The sequence below is a fragment of the Lissotriton helveticus genome, chromosome 5_1 (genome assembly GCF_964261635.1).
Source record: "Lissotriton helveticus chromosome 5_1, aLisHel1.1, whole genome shotgun sequence".
NCBI lineage: Eukaryota > Metazoa > Chordata > Amphibia > Caudata > Salamandridae > Lissotriton > Lissotriton helveticus.
Window position 1 is genome coordinate 358,122,960 of NC_136065.1, and position 27,160 is coordinate 358,150,119.

Here is a 27,160-nt window from a genome sequence, read left to right on the forward strand (position 1 = left end):
TTTACATGAAGACACGCCCCCATGCAAGTAAGGAAACACATTCTGAAGATAGCGCTGGTGCTTTATATGTGCCAGCGCTATCGGTATTACCGAAGGAGACAAACAGCTGTCTGCAGTCCCTTCTGTAATACCAAAGTGCCCTGGTGGCGCGCAAAGTGGGTGCGAAAACCCATTGTTCCCCCGGGGCACTTCCATAATACAGCTCCTGTGTTTACATTCAAAACACTTCCTGACTTGCTTCAGCAGTGTTAGCTGGTTTCTTTAGTGAGTGACTGACCCAAGTTGCAAAGGTGATATTTTTTCTAGTTTCTAGGTCTGGCGTTTTGCCAAGACCTTTTGATTTTTCTAATATTATATTGTGTATTTTGTATTTTATGGGATTTTCAACCAGCTCTCTTTGTCCCTTATTCTGTTCTTCTGCCATTCATATTTTTTTCCACCCACAGCTGCATACAGCATTGGTCAATTGGGCCCCCTACTTCAGTTATTAACTAACTTCACTGTCAGAGACGACATTCTGTCATTTCACAAGAAACACATCCTCACAAAGTAGTTCCTTTGAGTGGCAGGAGCTGCTTTGGAAGTGTGTGCTTTTTTGAGACTCAAAAATGTTTTTCTTTTTGGCCATTTTATTTTTTTAGATGATTATCTGGCAGCTTCCTCAACAATAAAGATTTACAAAAACCATGACAAGCCAAAACAAACATTCACAAAGCCAAAAGGCTGGAAGCCAACGCTAGATCTATTGGCTTGCCAATGCTTGTTTACATCTGCATGCCAAATTGTGAGGCTAGCAAAGCAATAAAAAAAAAGATAAGCAGCTTCCAAGACCCTTGTCAGCATTAACAAACAGAACCCACTGCAGTAAGGGAAACAAGTGGCAGCAGTTGGACTAGCACCACCTCTCGCCCCCCCGCCTGGTGAGAGTCCACACCTCTGACACATCTGCTGCCACACACCAGCCCATAACATTGAGCTCATTCCTTTCCTTCATGGCTTCATGGTATCACTCAGGCAAATCTCTGTTCCGTCCCAAATTCATGACAATAATATCACATCCACTGCATCAACCATTAAGGTGAATATATCATTTCTTTTCTTAATTCCATTTACCTGCATGGCTGAAGAATGGCGGCAAGCATGGCTGAAACATGACGCTCAAAAGTATGTTTGATTTGAGGGATGCCTAAGACACCCGTCTATACATCAGTTTCTTTTTTTTAATCTTATCCCTACCCTTGTTTTATTACATTTCAGTGGTATTGGGCTGGGGATAATTTCTTATCACTTTTTGATTCGGACTGATGATGACGCTACTGGCCATTAGTACGTCGATCGTTAAAAACATACCATTGACCGAATTAGACTGTTGAGGTTCCTAAGATAATCTTCTTCAGAGTGATCCTAGTACGGCATCCACTCCTTTATGATACATTTGATACATTAACAACATTGTCATAGTGACATACAATACTCTAGTCTCCTCTATGCTCCAGCCTCTGCCTCCCTCGTCTTCTCCATCCCCAGCCATACCAGAAATCTGCATAGAACTGTGTCCCAGGCAAAAGCTGCCACCCACATTTGCTGATCCATTGTCTCCAAACTTGCCCAACTTCAAAATTAATGTTTACTTTCTTTCACCCCATATTTAACTACATCAGTGTGTACCATCCAATGAAAACAGCATTACGCTTACACGGATGTGGGGCTAGGAAAAAAGGAACTGCTCGGTCACTATTGCATTGGAATGATGGGTGCAAAGTTGATAGACTTTTTCTGTAAGTCATGGGGTTGCTAGTGATTAATGAGGAGCGAGTTGTGGAGGGCACTGTCTTATTCTAGTCCTACCTCACTATTACACTCAAATGAATAACCGAGCTGCTCCCTTTGAAGACAGCTCGCTAGAAGAAGCCTGGCTGAGTACCAAAAGCTTACTCCAGGGGATGGTGGTAGGTTTGGCACTCAATACAGTATGGAATAGTAACGATACACAATAAACTCAATAACCAATCATAGATAGATTGATCAAAAACAAAAAATTAAGCCCTCATTCTGAGTTACCCACCAAGTTCAAACTGGGCACCAATGGAGGTTTGCACCTTATTTGAAATTACAGACTAGGCAGAATTTACATTTTATCTCCGTTCACATTTGGCCTGGAAAAAACCTGGTGGATATGTCAACGATGGAAACTAGTTGAAAAGAGAGAAACACTTCTGTAATTAGGTGAACAGAACCCTATGCTGAAAGTTACCAACCATTCTGAGCAGCAAAACTCAGAAAAGAAAGGGATTACCGCACCGGTAAATGCCACGCCCTGCACATCAGTGCTTACGAAGTCTGCTATTACACCAACTAACAGGCTTCTTGAAGAGAAAGCCTTAGGACCTCATTTAAGGTTTGAGGTACAGGATGCTACATCACAAACGTGGCAAATATCCAGTTAAATAAATTACCATTGAATTATAACCTACGGCACTTGTAATATTGCGGACTGCATATCTACCACATTTGTTATGGAGCATCCCATCTCGAAAACACAAAATAAGTCCCTCAGGGCCAGATTTAGCATTATATGGTCGGAGTAGCATCTGTTGGGATGGCAGACCACATTAACTCCTCCATCCCGACGGTACCCTGTCTGTCAAATTTGGAGATGGCTGCTGGACCACACGTCCTCTCAGCACCTTGAAAGGAACCACAATCACGGTGCTTCCATTCAAGGTTCCAAAGTTGGGTGGACAGACACTGCTGGTTTTGATGGCAGTTCACCAAACATTTAAAAAAAATTGATTTTCAGAAACAAACTCCCTAAGTGGTAGTTTGTTTCTGAAATACAAAATCTAATAATGACCATTACCCAGGGATTTTTCTCCCAATGTGTGGGGGTCAATACTGTTGTATTTTCCCGCACAAACAATCCTCACACCATCTGCTCTAATTTGTGTGGGTGGTTGATAGCTTTACTTCAACATTCCCTACGCTGTCATGCCATCGAAGTAAGCTTTCAGTCGATGGAGCTAACAAGGGCTCCATCGACTGAAAGCACTTGGTCCGCCTGTCTCCAAGGCGGGCAAACAGAGAGTATGGCAGACAGGTTACTCTTTCTAATCTGTGACAGATTACACACACGCACAACTCTATATCTGACCATAAGCCTTTATTGATGTATACAAGGTATTGGGCAGTTATATTACTGAACAACAAAACACATAGAAGATTCTAGCACCTTTTAGTTTCAAAATAAGACCCCAAATCATTTATATGGGAAGGAGCTACAATTTGAATACCATTGGAGTCTATGAACATTTGGCTCTATTCCGGAAAGTTTTAATTTCTCTGCCTTCCTCTGAAGATGTAGGTCTCTGTCCCTTTACTATGGCTTTGTTTACAGTTCCCTGGTCAATGGACCAAAGGTTCTAGACACACAATGCAATATACCAAGTATGAAATGCGATGTCTTCCCTTCCTCCTAGTTTTACAGCAGGCCTAAGCTTAAGTAGAAGGCATCCCACTGGAAGTGAGCAGAGACAAGCGAAAATCTGCCAAAAATTACACAAAGCACCAAAAATACTTTAAACATGATAAAATCCACCACCCAAAATTGAACTATGATTGTCCCCTACACAGTGCTTAGTTTGTAAAAAAAAAATCAATGGCCCTCGTCAGGAGGTCACTGCAGCTTGCACCACCCATTGCCCTTGCCCATACAGCGAATGCCAATATCAACACAAATATTAACCATCACACTCCTACAAGTGTGACAATTTAAACTATTCCAGGACCCCAAAGCTATGAGAATGGCTTGAGTGGCATATATTAGTAGTTTTTAGTGTATATTAAACTAATAAACAACTGTTGTTGTGCTCATCTCCAAATTACACAAACAGCACCACCTTGTGGCAGGCTGTCATAAGTGCCGGTGTTGACACAAGTGAGGGAACTAAGCACCGGAAGTGGTCGGCTGAAATTAAGCACTGCCCCTTCAGGAGAATAATGGGTTTACCATGTAAAAAAATGGGTCTAAAGTTAAAGTTCCAGAGTCCACTTACCAGAGCTTCTTCACTGCAGTGAGGTGTGTTAAAGAGGGCATTAGATGCAGATCAACTGACCAGTTACTGCTCCAGCTGGAGTCTAAAGTCTCCAATAAATAGACTAGTAGTTCTGGAACTGGTCTAGCACCTAATGCTTGTTCCTCAAGTGGCGTAACTTTAGCAGATAGTAGCTCTTGAAAGACTGATCATAGATAAAGGTTTTATGTTGTGTCAGCAGATCACCCTCTGAATATGGCCTGAGCGAGCTGGAAAGATGCTCCGCTCAGAAAATGGAGTCTTTGGGGTTTCTCAAGCCCGGCTGTTCAATGCAGCTGGGCTGGAGAAGCCTAGGTGTGCATGTGTGTTTTGGCCGGCCTGCGGCAGACGGCCAAACACATATGCGCACTTAGGGAGTGCACATAGCACTTCTTCTTCCCGTCCCATGCCTCGGCCCTGCACCTCCCCACAGCACTGGCTCAGAGCCAGAAATGAAAAATAAAACAATGCTAGAACACCGTTTTATTTTTCATTTCCTGACTCTGAGCCAGGCAGTGGGGCGACGCTCCTGCGCCATTGCAGAGGAGCCGCCGCTGCCTAATAGCTCTAGAACTGTGATTTAAAGCTGGTGACCAGTCAATGTCATACCTTTAAACCATGAAAGAAGTTTGTTAAAAACAGATATGAACAGCAACCACCCCACTGAGCTAACTTTTGACTAGCTCATCCTAAAGAGCATCATGATTATACCTTGACCGAATTTCAAGTATGGGTGCTAGGTCATTCTACGAACATCATATTTTTAATTTCTTTGCAATGCATTTGTGTATTGGTTTGTGGCAAAAATCAAACAAATTTGAGGTTAAGTGGAAATACGTAGTCTGCAACACTGAAGTCGGCACCACCTTTCATGTCTGTGGCAGAGCACTTGCTTTTAACTGCAATGATTCAGCTAAGGTTTTACATTTTTTAGAAGTTGCTGGAGCAAAAAGAAAACAAACATATGACTTCCGAATCCTAATTGTCAGATCAAATACAGGATATGTCTCATGAACGAACACATAATAAACAATCATTGGCACAGCTCGTAGGTTTCCCGCAGAATGTTCTGTAGCCACACAACATATCCTACTTATAGCGCAAATCATTCACTGGTGTGCCAGAGTGTTAATGAGCATAGTATCCAACAGAGCCCAGACTGCAGTGGCATGAGAAAGGCCCCCGCTGCCCCCACAGTGCGGAGGAGCCCCGACCTCCAGGGGGCCCCTTAGCACAGTACCCTGGCCTGAGAGCTCCACAGTGAGACCGGAAGTGGTGCCCCTCCATGTACTTTGCAGGGGGCCCCCTCAAGTTTCATTACGCCACAGTGTGGTGTCTTATGATGCCCTTTTTACTGCATAAAAAGGCCCTGTTTGTCAGTAAAGTGAAGAAGAATTCCCAAATGGAATTCTGCTCTGCCTGATCACAATTAGTCCCAAGTTCCCACGCGGGTTTTCCTGGGTGAGGGAACACCAGACCAGAGTTTACCGTCCAATAATTGTAAAGGTAAGGTCATATGAAGCTTTGGTTCCACCACAACTTTTTTCTGTGGCTACTAGGGGCATTCAATGCTCCACCCTGTCAGAACTGATTTTCCCCTTCACTCCACCCTTTCCTTTGCCCTCCTCCAACTACCGCCTTTCCACATTCCAATAGATTTAACTTGTATTCGGAGCAAGTGCAGCCTGTGCAGGTAAGAGCAGTGGGATTGGGGACTTGACAGGCAACAACGAGGGAAAATATGTTAAGCCACACCCTGCCCACGCCGCACCACCGCTCTTGCATGCGCAGGCCACTCCTGAGTAGGAGTAAGAATGTGTGGAGATACCGGTTGGAAACTGTCATTCTGGATACCTCGAATCCAGTACTTAATTTGTAAATAACATAAGTGCCAGGGCTCTTGTCAGGAGTCTGCTGCAGCTGGCACCACACATGGCCCCTGTCATGCTTCCAATTATAGTAACAACACAACTACCAACCATCAAGCTTCTACAAGTGTGACAATTCGTACTATTACAGGCCCCTAGAGCTATAATTTTAGCTTGTGCAACAGACAATAGTCATTTTTAAGCATATTTAATTAACAATTAACTGTTGTTGTGGTCATCTCTAAATTAGCCAGACAGCATCAACTTGTGGCTGACTGTCACAAGCGCCGGTGTTGACAATTAAGTGCTGGTGCCAAGCACCGGAAACCACCGGCTCAAATTAAGCACTGTCTGATACAAGGACTTCCAATGGCCATCTGTCAAACTAGAACTGATTCGCTATATTATGATGTCTAAAACACGGTCATTATTATCATGTGATATTTAATCCAAACATTTACATAAATAAGTGTTCTATTCCAATAACAAATCATCCCTGATCACCTATTGATGGAAAGATAGTACTCCGTTAGCTTCGTAACTTTACCTGTTCCTTATTTTACTTTCTCTGTAGGTGACAGCGAAACAGTAAATAATATGTATGAAGCTGACCCGGATGTCCTCGGTGGTGAAAGCGCAGAAGAAGAAACAGAAGACAGCATCATGTCCCCCATTCCTGTTGGACCACCGTCCCCATTTCCCACCAGCGAGGACTTCACACCCAAGGAAGGATCCCCCTACGAAGCTCCTGTCTACATTCCTGATGACATTCCAATCCCTGCTGCCTTCGAGCTGCGAGAATCCTCTGTCCTCGGGGCCGGGCTGGGAATCTGGGCCAAAAAGAAGATTGAAGTCGGGGAAAGGTTTGGACCTTACACCAGCGTGCAAAGGACTGCGTTAAAAGAAGCCAACTTTGATTGGGAAGTAAGTGGACGCTGGGGTTGGTGGGGTTCACACAGTAACGTTGTGTGTTACAGAGGATGGATCTTGAGGCACGCTTAATATTGGTATCTCACTCTCAGAGTGAGATACCTGACCCTCAAACCCCTTTCATATTGTGGGAAGACTGATGTCCTTCCTTCACCAACTATGTTGATGTCACTCCAATCTATGCCTCTTAGCCCAGTCACTTCCTTGACTGGGGGCAGAGGGATCCTGTTTATGACTCTGGAGATGTTAGTACCAGGAATCCACAAGAAAGTTCAACCTATTCAAGGTATAAATAATAATTATGGAGTAGGAGAGTTGATGAGGTTGGGCATTAATGAGTGGGACTCATGATTTTGCATAATTATTTGACTTAAGCTTGTTTATGGGGCCTCTGGTCACAGTAAGGATCAGAGAGTTTGTTGTTCTGTCTGTGAGCCCTCCATGTGCACTTCTGTCACCTGTGGATCTCGAATCATGTATATAATGACTTTTGAATAGCATGTTAGCTCTTCATCATTATGCTCTGAGCCAAGCTACCATGGTCTAGGGTTTCAAATTAGATCCGACTACAACTACATGAATGCTGAAACAAGTCAGTTGCTTCCTGCATATCACTCAAATTCTGCAGTGAATTCTACTAGTCTTCCTTAACATGGTAGGCTTAACCTGGGATAACATGTACATATGTCCGAAAGTTCTCAAAGTTTCGCTCACTGGTCTACCACAGGGTGTCCTATAATAAACTGGACAGCCAGGCATAGTAATTTGTGAAATGTGTTATGTGGTAGGAATCTACTGCCTCAAGTAATGTGAACAGATTCTCTTTTTCTCTAGTTTTTACTTAGTTGTTATATTCTAATATAGCTTTAGAGCCCGATGTAGCAGGCTCTACCGGCCATTAAAAGGCCCGCTCCAGCATTAAAGGCCCGAAGGCAAGGGCCTTTAACAAGGGAGAGGGCCTTTAATGGCCTTTAGAGCCCTCTACAGAGGGTTCTAAGGCTATTAAAACATTACGCCCCTAGAGGGCAGAATGTTCTAAATAGTAAAGCAAAGGCCTCAGGAGCCCGAGGGGATAGAAATCCCTTCGGGCTCCGTGAAGCCTCTGTTCACAGCAATACATGTGAACAAACATTGGAATGTTGATGTTCCAGGTTTCTACCAGCCATTAAAAGCCCAAAGCACTCTATTGTGTTCAATGGAGCGCTCGACATTCCAATGTTCTAATTTGTATTGATGCTTTCAACAAGACATGTGGTATGACGTTGCCTAGAGATTCTGTGGTGTTATATAAACTATTTTACTGTTTACTCAATCAAATTCAGTTGAAGTACCTCTTACTTGGGGAGAGCTATTGCACACAAAATATTGATGATAAAGAAGGATATTTATCAAAAAAAGAGCTCACAGTCTTCCACCAACCTTTCTTAATTCCATTTTATCTTCTTTTCTTACCGGGAGCACATAAAAAGACCACCCTAGGCAGTCTTTTACAGAGTGCTCTTTGTTTGCCAATTTTGCCATTGAAATGAACATCTAGTAATCTGTAATTCAAACTACTCTTTTCCACAATATTGCACCAATTTCAGTTTTCAGCAAGAGCACAAGTTTTTATCAAGTTCCCTCTATATACGAGCAGCTTCCCTTGCGAGTGCTATGAAGAGAGTCATAATAGAAGCCAAGACTGGTGAGCAGAGGAATGAGAAACAAACATAAGTCTGTATCACCCTGTATAAAATCAAAGTTTCAAATGTGGCCTGGACAGGCTGAATGGCCCTCTCCAAATGTACTGTGCATGATGTCCTCTGCTTCCTAACAGTGCAAGCGCGTGGGCCACCAGATACAGCTTTTATCCTGTGCACAAAGAGCATGTGTAATCATGCAGTGGGCTGCTTCACCCTTCCACAGGGATCTGATGGAGCCTCAGACAAGAGGACCAGCCCTGCAAAGCACAATGCACGCCAGTCACACGGAAAGAGACAGAGCGGCTCATTCATAAGGCAGGGGATGCACAGAGCTGTGAGGGGTGCTATGCTTGGACAACCATGAACATATGGACTGTCAGTTTTAAAGAGGCCGCCGTTCACAAACCCACTGGAATGTAAAATACTGCTCCATTATATCTGGGCAGTGGACGAGCCACCCTCCTCTAGGTAATCCACTGTGACATGATGGATGGAGCCTGTGTTTGCAAAGGAGCTCAGGGTCCTCACTGGAGAAGCAGCTGTTTCATACCTGAGCGCCCCAGTATCATTCAGAGGGCACCCCTTTATAGGGCCAGCTCACCATACTTGCATCTAAGGTCTGATCTGGTGTAATTTTCATTAATTCGAATTAAATGTATTGTACAGGAGAATATTGTTGATATTTTTGAAGTGCATATTTATAGTATGCATGAGGTGTACTCAAGAAGTGCTCAACATTTCCGAATGTATAGTTTGTAGTGGTTGTACGACGGAACAATGCAGGGAAATTAATCGCAAGCATTAACCACGCATTTTATAGCATGCATTTTTTTACAACGTGTATGTTTTGACAACGGATGCCATTAGCATGCATTGTTCATTTATTTAAAAACAGTGTATTTGTGGGGGGAGACCGCCCACACTCCCCAACTTACCTTAAATGCGTGGTAAAGGCATCCATTTTAAAAATATACACGTTGTAAAAACATGCGTGATTAAAAATGCATGGTTAAGTCACAACATGGTAAAAACCTTGTTTTAAAGGCTGTTTCCCGAATGTAATTCGGCTTTGCAATTCTTCATGTACCTCGTCACTTTCTGTCACTATGTATCTGTATTTACTCTAAAGTGTATCTCAAGTATATGCTGCTACCTCCGTGAAGCACTCTGATGCCCACGGGTCGAGTTTGCGCTATATAAAACTCAGTAAATAAAGTAAAAAAATCGAATAAATGACAATTGATTATGATTGCAGACAGGAAGTAGTGCCCACGGCTTTCTACACTGAAAATAGTTCCGAGGAAGGATACAGTGAGAGAAATGGAGACAGGCAGGCCAATGGAAAAGCTTTACATGACAATGTTGATGTTAATGAGGGTAGCAATGATCACATGTGGCACACTACATAGGGCACACACGAGGTGGCCCATTACAGAGGTCATGGCAATACCAGATGCCTTATTGTGGTAACCACATAGTATTCCTGCACCTGTATCAGGGCATAAGGTTTGCCTCCTGGAATGGGGAATGGCATTCAGGATTCAGTGTTTATTCATGTTATTCACCATTATCAACTAGATTTTCACAGACATTTTGACTGCTTTCAGGTAGCGAAAGGCCCAAGTGAAACACTCCTCAATTTTTCCTCTGGAACTCGTAACCCTAGATAGATTGATAACTCCCCTTACAGTCCATTCGAGACCACCAGGACAGGGACCGTATATGTTATACCATGCAAGTAAACACATATTTTTTTTATCAATTTCTGCATCAATGCAAAAATAGTAGAAGACCCTCTGCTGTAAAATAGTGCGATGTAAGATATTTTTCATCTATTGCAAATCTAGCAGTGTGGCTTCTTATGTTTCCATAACACCTTGAGACAGGACATCTTTACCTATGTCCCAGTATTCATAAGTATTGTACACGGCTGTAATTCCCTATTCCGTGAGATTTGTAAAATATGAACCTACTAAAGAAATGATTCAACAGATCGCTGCATTCAATTGATAATCTATTATCCGATAAACCAAGACAGCTAAAATTTATTTAGCAGGTTTCAAAATCACATTTTTTTCTATCACAAATTTTGCAGGTTGGCTGTAAACACTATAACATCCACCCATAATTTGCTTGTTTTTCTGCATGCGCATTCTCAATCAAATCATGAATTCCCTTTGAAGTTTCTTGAACAACCAATAATTGACAAAGACAATAGGTCCTGCTTTTGAACCTACTGGTTTTGACAAAGCTTTTTGCTCTCCTATTAAGCATCTGCAAAAAAAAAGGTGCACCACTGGCAAAAAAATGTAAAAAGCACAATGAATTGTTAGTTTCCAGGCATGCGTACGCATCATGACACTGTAGCGGCACAGAGAGGGCACTTATCCATGAACTGCATACGGCTTGATGCAACTACCATTTTAGTAAAATTAATATATATGCTCAAAAGCTGAGCAGTGCTTTGAAAACAGAGAGGTACAGCACCAAATGGCAGCAGCTAGGCCCACCCGAAAAATTAAAATAAGAAACATTTTGTATTGGGAGAGGTGGGGGAACAACAAAGGTGTGGGTGAGGAGAGGCATAGGAGAGAAGTAATTTTAAGGGGTGAACATTGGGATGTGGACAGTAGAGAAACAGATAAGCTTGAGGCGAGAAAGTTAAAAATGAATAAAAAGCAAAAAAAACAGGGGTGACTTTCGGTATTCACAAAGGGCGTTTACGAGATGTGAATACTTCTGTCTAACTTTACCTTTGTGAATCAGGCCATGAGAGAGTGAAAACTGTATTCAGCACTCTAAATCATGCTCCCAAAATCTTTGCATTATTAATCCAAATGATTTACATATTCTAAATATTCAAGTAATAATACCACTGTTCATTACAGAAAAGGAATAGTTGAGTTACTAATTACACTGTTGGGTGTAGCCAAGGAAACCAATAGGAGGCTGCTATTCATGCATCTACACTCTTCAGGCAGTCTGGAGTGATGAATGACTGATCGAACCCTTTATCACCAGCACTTTTAAATATGAAGGATAAAGAATGTATTTTTCCCTCAGTACCTTTGCAAGTTGAAGTAATAATCTATATAATGTTGTATTTCTGCAACAAACTAAATTAACAATTTGGTGGGTGTGGAGCTATGTACTTTCCCATAAGGGTGAGAGATAAAACTTTACAATGACTTTGGGGGGAGGGTCATTGACTTGAGAATAAAATAACAATGTTTAGAAATGTATGTTTAGCAGATATGGTTGGAGACAGCAGGCTTATCTGTTTTCCATATACAATATGTTCCCTTTTCTTTATAAAAGCCTTTGTGCCTTTCTCTTTGTGGTGATGCTTATCATTATCACCGTTTCAGGTCTTGGCACCATCTGGCAGCTTCCTAGTGCTTTTCAACCAGATGAGAACTGTTTTTTAGAAAAATAAACTTTTTATCTTATAGTCTCAATTTTCTAACAACTGAAAAGTGTCTGGGTTGTCTAAATGCTCTGAAGATCTTTTACCCCATTACTATATTTTCTACAAACGTTTTAGACCGTTTTATCAAAATATGATTGGCTAATTTCAACAGGTGCACATGCATATTCTTCAGGCATTAGTAATATTTGCCTGAGACCTTACCAGGTAGCAGCCCTACATTTGCAAGAACAATAGTGTTTGCAAGATGACAAAAAGGGACTCTTCATATTGCCTCTCAGTGGAACCCAGCAATATGTGAACTTTATGTATATAAGTCAACTTTATTTATGTATGTAAACGTATATGTGCTGTACATATATTGCATTGAATACTTTTAGGTTTTATTAAAAGAAACCTCACCCAGTAACCTACTTGGTAACATGTTTCATCACCGGGGCCCCACCCGAGATACCTAGAGCATCAAGGGTGTGATGCAAAACCTTATTACAGCGGAGCAGGTTTTTTTGGTGTTTCTCAGGTGAAAAAAAGGTGAATAAACATTGCCTCCAGGTTACCAGCCAGTGAGGTATGTTTAATAGTAGCAACATTGGAAAAAGATTTAAAGCAGTGGTGGATGTGCTCCAAGAAAGCAATGAACTCTCACAGCCTCAGTTTCGGTCAACATGTTTAAGCCATAATGTCTAAAAGCACAAAGGGTCAGTACGGCTTCCTCTGGACCAGTATTGCATGTGTGCTAAGGCATGCGACAATATCACAGCTCGTAACTTATAGTTGTCTGTGTTTATTCCATTTGAGTCTTTGTTCCTCTGTATTTCCTCACAACATGGAGGCTCTATAGTCACACATTCGTCAAGGGTGTTCACCCGTTTGAACTACCTATTTTCTGACCTCTGGAGCTCCGTATGCAAAACAAAAACGCTCATCTGTAATCAGGTGTTGTGGCACACCCTTGATGCACTAGTTATCTCTGGTGAGACCCCAATGATGAGGCATGCCACCAAGTAGGGTAGTGGGTGAGGGGTCTTTCAAGAAACCTTAAAAGTGTTTTGTTGCACAAAGGTATGTGTAGGACATCTCAAGCAGACAGACAAAAAAGTATGATAGCGTGCTCACTTAAAATTTTTGAGTGCATTTATGAGGGAATGCGAGCAGTCTCTCTTCTTACTCTCTATTGTTGTTATTCTTCTATATGTTGCATAGTACAAACCCAGCCAGGGGTAGGAAAGTAATGTACAGGGATGGCAGTAGGGGTGGGTGAAAAGTTCCGTTCTGCAATTGGAATTGGTGGAATTTTGGCCACTCTGCGTTACTTTTTAATTCGGAGTTCAGGCCAAATTCTGCCAATCCTTGTGTGGCGACATTTTTCTCCTTCACTGCTCCAGAATATGTCAGGTGGCGAGCGTGAGTGAGACTGGGCACCCCCCTAGATCGATTTTCTAACACAAGCTGTTGCGGCCATTCGTGAGCATTCGCAGCCAGAGGGCTGCCGCTTGAGTAAATTTAATGCTGCGCAAGTAGATTTTCAACTTGAACTGCCGCGTGCTGTTCTGTAACACATGGTACAGTTTGCACTGACTTTTCAGTGCTCCTCGTGCTATCAGTGCTAAACTGCAGCACAAGCTGCATTTCTTATGCTGTTGGTGGAATTCTACGGGGTCTGTAACTCCGCAGAATTCTGCTGAGTAAAACTCTGTGAGTTCCGCCCACCTTTTGGCAGCTGAGGTTACCATTCATGAATTCTTACAGAAAGAAGGAGAGGGGGATCATGGGGACAATGGATGGGAAAATATGTTCTAACATGTTGAGATATGATGTTCTTTAAAAAGGTATGTCTTCAGCCTTATTCTGCATTGAATGGTGGGTTGAGCAGTTCTAAAAGTATAGGGACAGTGTTCCAGTTGCTGGGTACTCATACGGAGAAGGCCTGTTTCCTGGTTTGTAGCTGATTGCACTTCATGCATTTCTACTATAGGAATGTCCTTGCTGTGGGTATGTCCAGATCTTCCAGAGATGGTTAGATTGACAGACAGAAAGACAAGGTTGCTACTCACAGTGACATTATAGATGATGCAGCAAGTCTTGAAGGTGATGCAGAAATTCAGAGGGAACCAATGTAAGTGTATCTGCGGAGGGTGATGTGACAGGATTAATATTCATAGTGGACATATACATGTTGCAGCAAGTCTTGAGGATGATACAGGCATGCAGGGGAAACCAATGGAGTTCCATTAGGGGCATGGTGAAATGGTTTGCTCTCTCCAATCCATTGGTGAGCCATGCTACATCATGTCGGATTCTTTTCAGAAGGGCCAGCACGAAGTGAGGAAGGCCATGGAGAAGGGCATCCTCTCAATCCAGATGTAAAACTACAAGTGCTTGGACACTGGTCCTGGAGCTGTTTTCAGAAAGCAACAGTTTCATTTCCTTCAAGAAATATAGCTGCTTCTATGCCTTATTGGTTTTAGTGGGGATGTGGTCCTCAAGGAAGTGGTCGGTGTTGAGGGTGAATCCTAGTGATTTGGCATAGAAAGATGGTTGGTGCTTGGAGTCATTTAAGATAATGTCATTAAGACAGTTTTGAAGTACCTTGTTACTGTTTGCAAGCAGAGGGAATGTGAGATTTAGTTGTCAGCAGGTGCCAGATACTTAGTGCTGAAAGAAAGGGAGGCAGTGATTGAGTCAATGAATGTCAAGTGCAGAGCCTTTCATGTAAAGTTGTGTGATATCAGCTTATTGGTATATTGTGATGTTGTAGGATTCTGAAAGGTTCCATAAAGAAAGTTGAAGATGATGGGAACCATGTGGGTACTCTTCAGATGATAGGGTTCTTGTGGTATTTACATGGACAATCTGATGTTAGAAAAGTAGTAGGAGAAGCAGTGGGCGACTTTGCAAATAAATTCCATTCAAGATGTGAGTGAGTTAATGAGGGTGAGATAGTCAACACTGGCAAAGGGAGCAGAGAGGATCATCAGGAGGAAGGGATCATCATGAAGTAATTGTCACGTTTTATATGGTGGCCGTACTTAAGCCTGATTGGTAACCTTGAAGAAGACAAGTTACATTGATGTGTCCTTGGAGTTGAGTGTGCACAATGCCCATTGTCTTTAAGAAAGATCCATCAGCCGGTTATTGATGTCACACTATTTGTGTTGCATCACACAGAGTCAACTCACTTCTGCCCAGTCACATCATCAATGTCTGGTGTTCTTCTGGGGGCTTACTATGATTGCAAATGGGAAGCTAGTATAATGTGATGTGACAGGGCTTAGATTGTTTCCACCTTCTGCTTCTACATTCAGTACCAATGCCAGGGAGGTAATTACACCTTAATGCTTACTTTATGTCATGGTAGAACTTCCCAATGCGGTTGCAATGCTTCAGCGGGGAGCATATGTGAATGCTAACTGGCCATCTGCTCCATTAGCGCTAAGTAGCGCAGAGGTGGTACCCATGCTTTGTTGGAACAGTTGAATGTGATGAAGTGTATCCAGAAACTGCAGCATACAAGCACTGCAGGTTAACCATGTTTGCATGGCCCTATGTTGGAATTAGCACAATGAAGAGGTTCTTGGATGGACTCATAGTAATAAGGATGGGAACATGTTGGATAAATACTCATAGCACCTTTTGAAACCATCAGTGCTGGATAGCCTGCACCAGTTGGGTAAATTGTCATGGCACCTGCACAGTAGGTATTCAAGCAGTGCGCGTACATATGTTCAAATAGTAAATGGGATCCCTACTCGTTCAGAGTACAGGGCCCTACTTAAAGCAGTAAGTTCAGATTGCTAATGGGTTATTATTAAGAGTTTAGTGGATTGATACTAAGTTAAAACAGGATAGATATTGCATCCACCACATTACAAGTGCCACTGACTATAATTCACTTCTAGTACAGTGGATGGGGCATCTGCCACATTTGGGAAAGAGCATCCCATTTACCAAAGTATAACTAGAGCCCACAGTCTCTTATTGTTGAAGCTTATTAGCATGTGTATTCCAGGCTACTGTAAAGTCTTGGAGAACTCATTTCTATTAACATTTTGAGAGACAAGATGAGAACACATTGTCTGCTCTGGAGGGTGTAGTTATTCAACAACAGCCTACTGACATTTGTAAATGGTGGTGATTTACTCTCAAGTATTTCTTCTTTATGCTTACCAAGGGGTTCCTGCAGTATTCTGAATTCTGGAGTCTGCCTCACTTGACTCATGCATTATAGAAGTTATATAATGCTTCATATACATGACACTGGGGCGAAAGTCTCCAATTCACATTGCGATCCTGAGCACCCATTTGGAAGAGCTCAGTTGATTGGGTCTTGGTTGTAGTCAGGGTTGCCACCGGAGGAGTCCATGTGTGGTGGCACCCTACATGATCTCACACCCAGTGAGAGGATTCTCGCCTATTCAGGATTATTGCTAATTTTCAACACTGGAATACAATTCCATTATAGTTCTGTAAAAGAAAAAATGCTCCCATTTCTAAGCAAGCACGTAGAAGGACTAGCAAGGCGTTAGAATATGACATAAGCATAATCCATTTATAATAATCATCGTTGGTGATTCTAAATTGTCCAAACAGGCAATTAGACAAGCTGTCTCCCCTTAGGATGAGGCTAATGGTTCGTCACACTGATTGAGATGTTAGCTTTGTCTTCTGCTAAATACAGACCCGCGCTATGGCAAATGGGGCATGTGCGCGTAGTGCATGCAAGGATTAAATGGTCTTCCTGTCCCCTGTGGGCAGCTGGAGATGCACAGATGCTCCCGTCGATCCTTCTTCCAGGACAGACATCTCACTTCAGCTGATGCGTCGCCAGAGGGCTCGTTCACTCATCCCTTGGCTGCGAACACATTACCTCACTCACCTTCCGTGTAAAACTCGCTCCAGACATTTCTTTGTAAGCTGAGACAATGATCACACAAGCGTGAACATCAACTTGTACCCAAACTCACCTTCCTTCGACGTGTATAGTTAGCGAGAGAATTATGGGATACCCTCATCACGGTGGAAGACTGATATATGCCTAGTAGAGAAATTACATTTGTTCAGAAGGTAAGAGTGTACAGCAATTAGGACAGCATGCCACCTGTCGTATTACAACATTTATATATATATATAAATATATATATATGTACATATATATACATATATATATATACACACATATATATATACATACATATATATATATAATGAAGGTGTCCGTCGGCAAACACAACTGGTACTTATGTAAAGCGCTCTGATACCTTCAGGTCTAGTTTTCGCTCTCTCTCTCTATATATATATATATATATCTATCCATATATATATATATATATATATATATGTAGTCCAAGTGCCCTGAAGCATAGAAGGTCACACAGCAGCGCCTCGCCATACGGCTCCTTGATGCAGCTTGCCTTCCTGCTCTAAATCATTCCAACTGCCAACGCGTTTCGAGGAAAACCCTCTTCTTCTCGGGCTGCCAAAATGAAACGTCTGAATCTCGCATTTAATTTACTGTTGGCTCTTTATTAAATTACATCACCGCCCCCCAGTGGGCGTGTTCACAGTATGGATTTGCGTGTATGTTGGGACATGGAGTCCAATGCGAGCACCCTTATTTCCTTTGGTAAGTTCAGTTGTTTCATTCACTTTCAAGGCGCTTTCATATCCTGTAGTAGGTACTGAGCACTAGGCAGGCTTTTCTTTGCATATTAGGCACTGATGCTGATAATGTCTTAATTAGTGTAAAACAACAGCCTCACCCTGCTGGTGTGTGGAATTCTCCTCCAGCTTAGTGCGGTGACGGTGCTCCTTCTCACGGCCGGGCTGCCGCGTTTATTTTTGTAGTCCAAGTGCCCTGAAGCATAGAAGGTCACACAGCAGCGCCTCGCCATACGGCTCCTTGATGCAGCTTGCCTTCCTGCTCTAAATCATTCCAACTGCCAACGCGTTTCGAGGAAAACCCTCTTTAGAAATTAAAGGCTGCATAACCATTTGAGGTGCGTTATGAGGAGAGGACGCATTGTTCTCACGTAAACTCCCCTTCAATGAATAAAAACCATGTAACCTCTATTTTATCAAAATAGGACCACAATGATTAGAGTTTTCACCACAGTGCTCCAGGTTGTAGCAAGTCAAGATCACATTCTACCACAAACTGCTTACTGACAGTCTCAAGGGGCCACACCAAGTTAGGCTTTCAGTATAAACAGTGAATATGCAAATAGCCTGCATTCAGCCTTCATTTTGTGTAAAATGATCTCATGAATATAATTGTGGAAACTGCAAATTCCCAAATAGATTCGGCACTAAGAAATCTTTAGATGTACGTTTCCCTACAAATTAAATTTATTAACCTGGGACTGTTGGAGATTGTGTACTGCATAAGGTCCCTTTTCTGAACTTAGTATCAGGAGCTGTTCAGTTGCCAGCCCACATCCCTTTATATGACATGATCCAAAGGGCCGACAGACATCCTTCCTGCCTACACCACATGCCATGATGATCTCATCCCAAAATGTGTTACAAAAGTTGGAAATTGAGTTATAAGGGCCAAATGCCAAATCATTCACACAAATCACTGGTTTGCATGTTATGAGTTTGTCATCCTTATATTATTTTCTCAAATCGAGTTAAATTGTTTTCAGACTCAGATAATCAAAGATTGTTTCCCTGCTTAAACCAAGCTCTCCAAACTTCTTAAATCATTAATGAGCCCATCTTAAAAGTGCAAAATGTTGACTTTTTGAAAAGGCAGATATTAAAGAGGAAGTAGGGCTTGAAGTCCTCTATCTATGACCTTGGGGTAACTTTTCTTTTCTTGTTTCTTTCTGTGATGCAAGTTTCTGTTGACTTTCTTGTCTTAAGGTAATGTTCCATATCTCCATTAGTCACTGCATCCCCGTCCTGGTACGAGCGGCTTCTGTTATTTGCCAGGGTGTTGACTTTGCGATATATTTATTTTTGGTGTACGTGAGAATACTCTCTCTCCGCATGGTGCTCCTCATATTTCTGCAGCTTTCCTTTGTTCCCTGATCCTGACCTGACAGGTACCTTTCATGCCAGTAGATGGAATTATTTGCCCTTAATCTAACGTCCTCAAACACGGCCCCGGACCCACCCCTCCACTATCTCTTGTGACCCGGGTTCCCTTTGTGCCTTCAGACATAGATTGCATGCTTTGCCCTCCATCCTTTGTCCTTCAGTGTCACTCTCTGTGTGCAGCAAATTTATCAGCATTGTTGAATCCAGCTTCATAGAATGCATAAATCCAGTATGGTTTCTGAGCAGTGTGCAGTGTGTGTGTGGGGGTATCCAAACAGCTAGAATGGGAAGGTCATCAATTTATTAATCAGAGCACTCAGGGGTTCAAAGCGCTATACAAATTCTGTAACATAATAGAACACAATATAGTTAAAAGGATAAAACACGGCTTTTATAAAAGAGAAAATATGTTTCGACTCCGTTCACTATACACTTTTGTTGGGGCTACTTGGGATTTAATGAATCGCTTAAATATTTACAATAGTTGTTATTTCATACTTACAACCTCTGTATTAATTCTATAATAAGAGCTATATATTAGAACTGGCTTGAAGAAATGAATGGACATTTTCTATAAATGCCACTATTCTGTAAGACATACCTCAGATTAAATATATGTCAAGGTTTGTTTCTTTAACTGAAAATGTTAAGAAGGATTTTATGAGCTGCAATTTTAATTAAAAGTGCAAACAGGTTTAGGTTACTAGAAGGAGGTCATTATTATCGGCCACCAAAATGTAGCATCCACTACTTCGCCCACACCATAACATCCTCAAGAATGTACACATTTACTATTCTTAATTTCACATCGAAATACACTATCTCCATTTTGTAATCCACTGTTTTGGTCCATTTAGTTGATGGAATATATTGGTCAGGTAATAGACTATAGTGTTGTGCAAAGCAAGCATAGGCCAGTGCTTAATTTGAGTCAGTGGTTTCCGGTGCTCCGCACCAGTCAAGGACACATTCATTTATGGTAGACAGAGTGAGATTAGCCCAGAATCACATGATGCTGTGTCGATGCTCAGAATCGAACCTGGCTTCCCAGCGCTGAAGTCGGTAGCTCTGGCCATTACGCCACATCTTCTCCCCACTTTCAGTGTTAGAAGTTGACTCTGTTGTAGGCGGCGCTAAAAGGAGAAAGGGGCTGATACAAGCTGTCGCCTAACAAGAGCCCCAGCACTTCTTTTTTTACAAATTAACCACTGTTTACAACACAGCAGGAAATTGCACACAAAAGGGATTTTACCCTCAGATTTTTGCCAGGTAAATCCTGGAGAAAATCTTTCGGGTACACACATCAAAATATGATATTGGGCACCTCATAACAGAACAAAACGTACAATTTATGTAAAATCCCCCGTTCCAAGGGCCCAAACTTAGAACTGACTGTAAATTGCACACCGAATAAAAACCAGGCCCTGCAAAATTTGCACCTTCAATTGCTTCAGCTGCAGAGAGTGCACATTTAATAAAACACAAACTGTATTGCTGAATCAGATATGTTAACATGTCCTTGTAACCTATGACACATAGGGATGACAAGCAGAAAGGAGAAGCAGAAAGGTGAATACAACGGTCATCGAATTCTCAAGTAGTATTAAATCTGGGAACGCACTACCAAACTTGTGTCCCATTATAAACAGACTGACGACACTCAGGATGACGTCATTTGACTGTTATTCAAAGGGTACCTGGATCTGACAAAGGTACCATTTCAAGTTTAAGCTACAGTTGGGTGTACAAGTTAAGCACTCAGGCTTAGTTTTAAAAAGTACACTGAATATATCCAGTTACAAGATATCTCTGGCTCCCGAAAATAACTGACCCATCATAACTTTAATAGCTTACCCATCGGATAAGCAACCAGTGGGGTCCATATACTGCAAACAAAATATGTATTGTCTACACAACCTGAATTATGGAACATGAGGAATGGGGCTACAATCCAGCCTTACTAACACAGTTTACTAGACTATCACACAAGCAGAGTTGACACGAGTTTGTGCATATTATCATAATACATCCTTAACAGGGTATCATGTACATCAAACTCGGTACCTCCCCATGAATGACACAGAATATAAGTGTGCAACAAAGCACCACTAGGACATGGACACACATTATATCTTAACAGCAACATGTAATTGTCCATTGAGAATTTTTGTGATTCTACAATTTAGGACTCATCCCGGAGACCCTAATAGAGTGTTTGCAGGACTCAGTATGACACCAAATGTTGAACATCCATGATGTTCTATAGGGTTATCATAAACTTTTAAGATGGCCACCACATCTACATACCGAACTAAACAGCACCTTCTTAGAATGAGCCTTCTAATTTGTGTGCCCTGACTCTGCCAGTTATCTGGACGCAGTACAATAGAGAAGACATAGGAACCAATAAGTACCTATGGTTAGGGACCCTGTCCTGATGAATGCCAAAGATCCATAATGGCCAAAAACACAGACAGAAACAGGTTGGCAAGAGAGTTTAGACCAAGGACCTGCATTATGCACATCCCTTGTGGATCCAGTTTTTATTACTGCGGCTGAGAAGCACCAAACAAGTAAAGTAACCTCTCAGGATGCACTTAAGTCTATCAGGGTCCCAGTTTACCTGACCTGCTGGCAGATCAAAGATAGAACCCTCAAACGAGCTCCACAAGGAGCCATTGCAGTCACCAAGTATGGTATGGTGGAGGAGGGCCTGATGATGAAGCCTGGCACTACAGTGGGTGGGGGCCATCGTTCTTTTTAAGAAAAATCCTTGAGCCCAAAAAAGTTTTAAAACTACAATAGTGTTTCAAACCAGTATCAGGGATCAGATACTTTTTGTGTGCTCGCTTGAGTTAGGGAGGGTATAGCTGTGTCTCTTGTCCTCCCACTCCTTCATGTGTGTTTGACACTTGAGATTGTGCCCAGAGAGTGTGACGTGGACCATCAAAGGGAGACGTGTGAGGCATTTGAAGAAATGGGCGCATAACATGCCTCTATGCCGGTTTACAAGCATGCAAAATGTATAATAGGTCCAATATTTTACAGATTGATTACCAGTGCCATTTGTAAAGGAACAACACAAATAATCTGCCCCACCTTTTCAGCTGTAAACATTTTGGAAAGGGGGTACTCCTTTTTAGGCATTAGGGTTGGAACCCAGAACACCCTACCGCCTCCTATGAGATGCGAAAAGTATGTGTGCGCTTGTGTGCGTGCCTGGATGTATGACATTACAACGCATGCTTTTACATCGCATGCCTTTACAACGCGGTATTTACAATGAATACCTTTACAACGCATAGTGCTTTGGGGCGCTGGATAGTGAATTGTTTAATTTACTATTCCAACTCCAGTCCCCGTGGATAGTAGGGAAGGTGTTGGATAGTAACTTAAACCTATTCCCTATCCTAGAGCGCCCCCCCAGCGCAATGCGTTGTAATGGTTTGCGTTCTAAAAGTTGCGTCGTAAAGGCACTGCGTGGTAAAAGTTGCGTTGTAAAGGTTGTTTACCGTGCGCGCCTAGATGTGTGCGTGAGTGTACGCTTATATTGAGATATTTGTGGCCTGGTCATTTAAAATAGCTCTCAGAGCCCCCACACTCTGATGTGCTCCGTTTATAATAAAATTTTAATACATATCTGCCAACTTGAACCAAAATATTACTGTGTTTGGAGGGGAGGGGGCCTAGGAGGGTGCAAGGCCTCGTTCCGAGAAGTACTTACAAGACAATTTTGCCTCCACCCTGCCCCAAGTCCCCTCGTCCAAAAACTAAATAAAAGGTTGCTTAGGCTGGTGCCAATATCCTGGGGTGTTTTCACATCCTTTAATGGACATCGGCGGTTCAAAGCCTCGGAAACCAGCTGGAAATCCACTATTTATAGAGCTTTTCAGCTCGTTTTCCCTGCCACCGTGTGATATCGGCTCCTCACCAGGTGACCGTGTGGGGAAACGGCCTCTACAACGAAGCCGTTTCCACGAAATCATTTACCACGCATGCTTTACAACGCATGCGTGGTTACAACGAGGGGCTTTACCACGCATACCTTTACTACGAAATACGTAGTAAAGGCATGTGTGGTAAATGAAAAAAAAAAAAAGGGGGGGTTTGGGGGATCTCCCCCATAAAAAAAAAGCGTTGGGATAAAAAGGGGGGCTGGGGGGGTCTCCCCCCCAAAAAAACAAAACTTACCTGAAGAGCCGAAGTGAAGACGAAGCTGAAGCAATCGACGTCGTTAGAGAGGAAACGGAAAGTAACTTCCGCTTCCTCTCAACGACGTACGAGCGACGTAACCAAAGAAGAAGGAGAGAAGGCGAGTTAAAAGGTAAGGGGCATTTTAGTAAAATAAATATATAAATATATTAAGGGTTAAGGGCAGGGGTAAAAATAAGGAGTGGAGGCAGGGGGCATTTAAGGGGAGATTTTAACCTTTATCAAGAGTATGCCCTCACCATGCATACATTTACAACGAAAAACATTGTAAATGTGTGCGTGGTAAAGGAATAGTCGAGGTAAAGGTTAAGCGTGGAAAACGAATTCCGTTGTAACGCATGCGTGGTAAAGGTATGCGTTGCAAAGGAATTCGTTGTAACGTCATACATTCGACCGTGTGATGGGAGCCGATATCGTTTATCACACAGTGGCACTGCCTGAGTTGACACGTTTGTTAATACATTAGCATTTCCGGCCCCAGAAGCCAAGTTACCCTTAGTCTGTGAATGGATTGGCGAAACTTGTTCGTACAACTACTATGGTTAAGGAGTTTTGTTGTACTGTTGTGCGAGAGCAGAAATGTCATCTCTGATCAGTTACGGATAGGACATTGACCTGGCTGGGGGCAAGATACAGGCTCAGACAACTTTCAGAATTTGCATTATAGCCGTGGTGCCCAATATGGGTCCATGAAGGGCGGCGCTACATCAGATTTTCAGAACCAGTCTGTCATGGCGGCAGTCCTCATGGACCTGCGTTGCAGTCTTCTGTAAAATAAGATGCTCTTTGGGAAAATGCGTGGGTCGCAGGTGCGTTGTTGGAGTAGATCCACAAGAAGAAGGGTCTAATACTTTTGTCCCATCTACACCACAGTGTATCATTCATTTCGCTGCGCTTTAACTTTCTTTTCTCTGAAACTTTGAAGTCCTTAGAAATATTGAGCATAACATTGGAAAAACGACCCTAGATGTTTTGTTCACCGAAATTGGCCACCTACTGATATTTTGCTATTTCTCCAACTGAGCACACATTTACTAGTTTGGTGATGATGTTACAAAATGTGGTGCTCGAGGCAAAATGCCATTATCCTGCTGGAGTGCTCCCCAGCTACTAATAAATGAAAATTATCAGTGTTTTCCTTGTTCTTTGGCACCGCCACGTGGTAGGCTCCGACAGCTGCTTCCTTATCTGGTTTCATGGAGGCCAATCAGGTAGCTCAGTGGGTTGATTATTTATGTGCAGGGCCAAAATGATTATTGAGCAATGAATGGCCTACTTATACAAAGTTGAAAAATAAATTATGTCGAAAGGAAATGCAAATATTTGCCATTCTAAGTGATTACATACTAATTATGCAGTACATTTAGGGGCAATATCTCGTTTTGACAATTTAAAACGTATTTCCAAGGAGGCCAGTGCAACTGATCTATTTGTCCTGGTCGTTCCTTGGGGCAGACCACAGCTGTTGAATGTGCCAGGAGGCGGCACAGAAAAAATATAGACACTGCACCTTGCCACACTCATTAATTTGTTCAATTACCTTTCAATGGAAAGCTGTGTTATTTCCTCAAATTGTATGAGTATGGGTCTTTGTATTGAAAACTATTGATTCCAGTCATACAAAGTCATATTTAAAAAATGTAAGCAAACATGAAAAGCTAGAGAGATAGACAGATAGGTGGATAGATAGATAGATAGATAGATAGATAGATAGATAGATAGATAGATAGATAGATAGATAGATAGATAGATAGATAGATAGATAGATAGATAGATAGATAAATATATAGATAAATATATATAGATAGATACCTAAAAAATTCCCAACCCAGCCCCTCGTCCGATCCTGACCGGGGCATCGACCATCTAGACGCCTGGATAGGTCAGGCCCTATAGGCTCTGGCCCCCCTTTAACCTATCAAAACTTGTAGGGCCACACCATCAGCACCATGGTACTCTGACGAGCTTCGGCAGAAAAAGGCCTCATGTAAACCCCTCGAACGCTCCTGGAGACAGAATTACTCCCCGGATAGCAAAACCGCCTATAAAACAGCCCTCAAAGAATATTGTAGAATGATTGAGGAGCACAAAAGGAGCTTTCTGGCCTCTAGAATCAAACTCGCCAGTCATGGCGCCAGGGAGATTTTTAACATAGTTAGATCCTTCACAGACCCTAACGCGCTGACTCGGACTCAGCCTGCCTCCCAGTCCCTATGCGATAAACTCTCGCAATTCTTTGAGGACAAAATTGAGACCATCTATTCCTCCTTCCCTACTTCCAACAGAGAAGGATCGGAAGAGGAACCCACTACTCTCTTGCCACAGCCGTCCACTCTGTCAGAATTTGCAGTCATCTCTGAAGCTGACACTATGGCTGAATTACTAAAATGCAAATCTGGTTCCCCAAATGACCCCTGGCCAGCCAAACAATATAGAAAACTGTCACCTCTGCTCAACCCCTATCTGAACCATATTTGGAACGAATCATTGAGAACGGGCAGCTTCCCCGCCAAGTGGAAGCATGCTTCTCTGGTCCCCATCCTGAAGAAGCCCAATCTGGACCCTGACAACCCCAGTAACTATAGGCCTATTTCTCTTCTGCCTGCCCCAGCCAAGATCCTGGAAAAATTGGTACACTCTCAACTGGCGAATTACATCGAATCCAATGGGCTCCTACATACTTCTCAGCACGGCTTTCGGTCAGGCCACAGCACGGAGTCAGCCCTTATTGAAATGGCTGACTCGGTGAGATGGACGCTTGACCGGGGGTCGAGGGCGGTGTTAGTGCTGCTGGATCTTTCAGCAGCATTTTTCACCGTCTCTCATAAGATCTTGCTGAGAAGGCTGGAGGACCTGGGTATAGGTGGCACAGTGTTGAAGTGGCTCTCATCCTATCTATCTGACCGCTCTCAGCAGGTTTACACCCCCCCTACACCTCCTCCGCCAGACCACTGAAATGGGGAGTACCACAGGGCTCTTCCCTGAGCCCGCTCTTATTCAATGTTTACTTTACCCCCCTGGTCAAACTGATTGCACATACTGGGATCAAATCCACTTCCTATGCTGACGACATTCAGCTACTTTTCACCTTTGATACCCCCTCCGCCTCTGCCTTTGATCCGCTGAAATCCTGCCTTAGGGACATCTCTAGCTGGATGGATGCCAACTCCCTCTGTCTCAAAGCAGGAAAAACGGAGATCTTGTTTGTTAACTCACCATCCCCTCTGGATTCCAGTCTGTGGTGGCCAGAGGATCTGAGCCAAGCTCCGACACCCAAAGACTCGGTGAGAAACCTGGGAGAACGTTGGGATAACCACCTCAGTTTCAACGCTCAGGTACAAACAGTTGCAGCTTCCTGCTTCGCAAAGATCAAGATTATCAAACGGCTTATTAATTATCTGCCAGCGGACTGCCGTAAGACTGTGGTCCAAGCATTAATAACATCCCATCTTGATTATGCCAACGCACTATACCTTGGTATCACAGCAGGCCTATGTCATAAACTCCAGACTGTCCAAAACGCTACCGCTCAGCTGGTGGAGAGAATCCCTGCTAGACTTCACATCTCTCCACACCTCCGTAAACTGCACTGGCTACCCATTGTCAAACGATGCGTTTTCAAGGCCATGACGCTGGCTTTCCGTGCATCTAAGGGCAATGGCTCGGCCCACTTGAAAAGCACTCTGCGGCCTTATGTCAACACCAGGGCACTACGCTCCAACTCCCTACTTTTCCTGGAAACTCCATGATTCAAACGAACTCGTGCAGGAGGAAAAACATTCGAGGTCTGCGCCACCCAGTGTTGGAACAAGCTCCCGGTTGCCCTACGTGCTTGCCAAACTGAATCGGCATTCCGTAAGTCCTTAAAGACCCACCTTTTCTCCTCTTAATGGCCTCCCCCTTGTCTGTGCCCCTTGTCCCCAGATCTAT

At 42.9% G+C, this 27,160-nt stretch overlaps 1 protein-coding gene across 2 annotated transcripts in view; it reads left to right on the forward strand.

Moving 5' to 3' along the window:
• Positions 1–27,160, forward strand: part of PRDM16 (PR/SET domain 16) — a 1,067,934-nt gene that overhangs the window by 404,440 nt on the left and 636,334 nt on the right. For both annotated transcript variants that reach the window (XM_078642479.1, XM_078642478.1), the window contains exon 2: positions 6,513–6,862. In XM_078642479.1, coding sequence (XP_078498605.1) covers positions 6,513–6,862 — 350 coding nt within the window. The remainder of the gene's footprint in view (positions 1–6,512; positions 6,863–27,160) is intronic.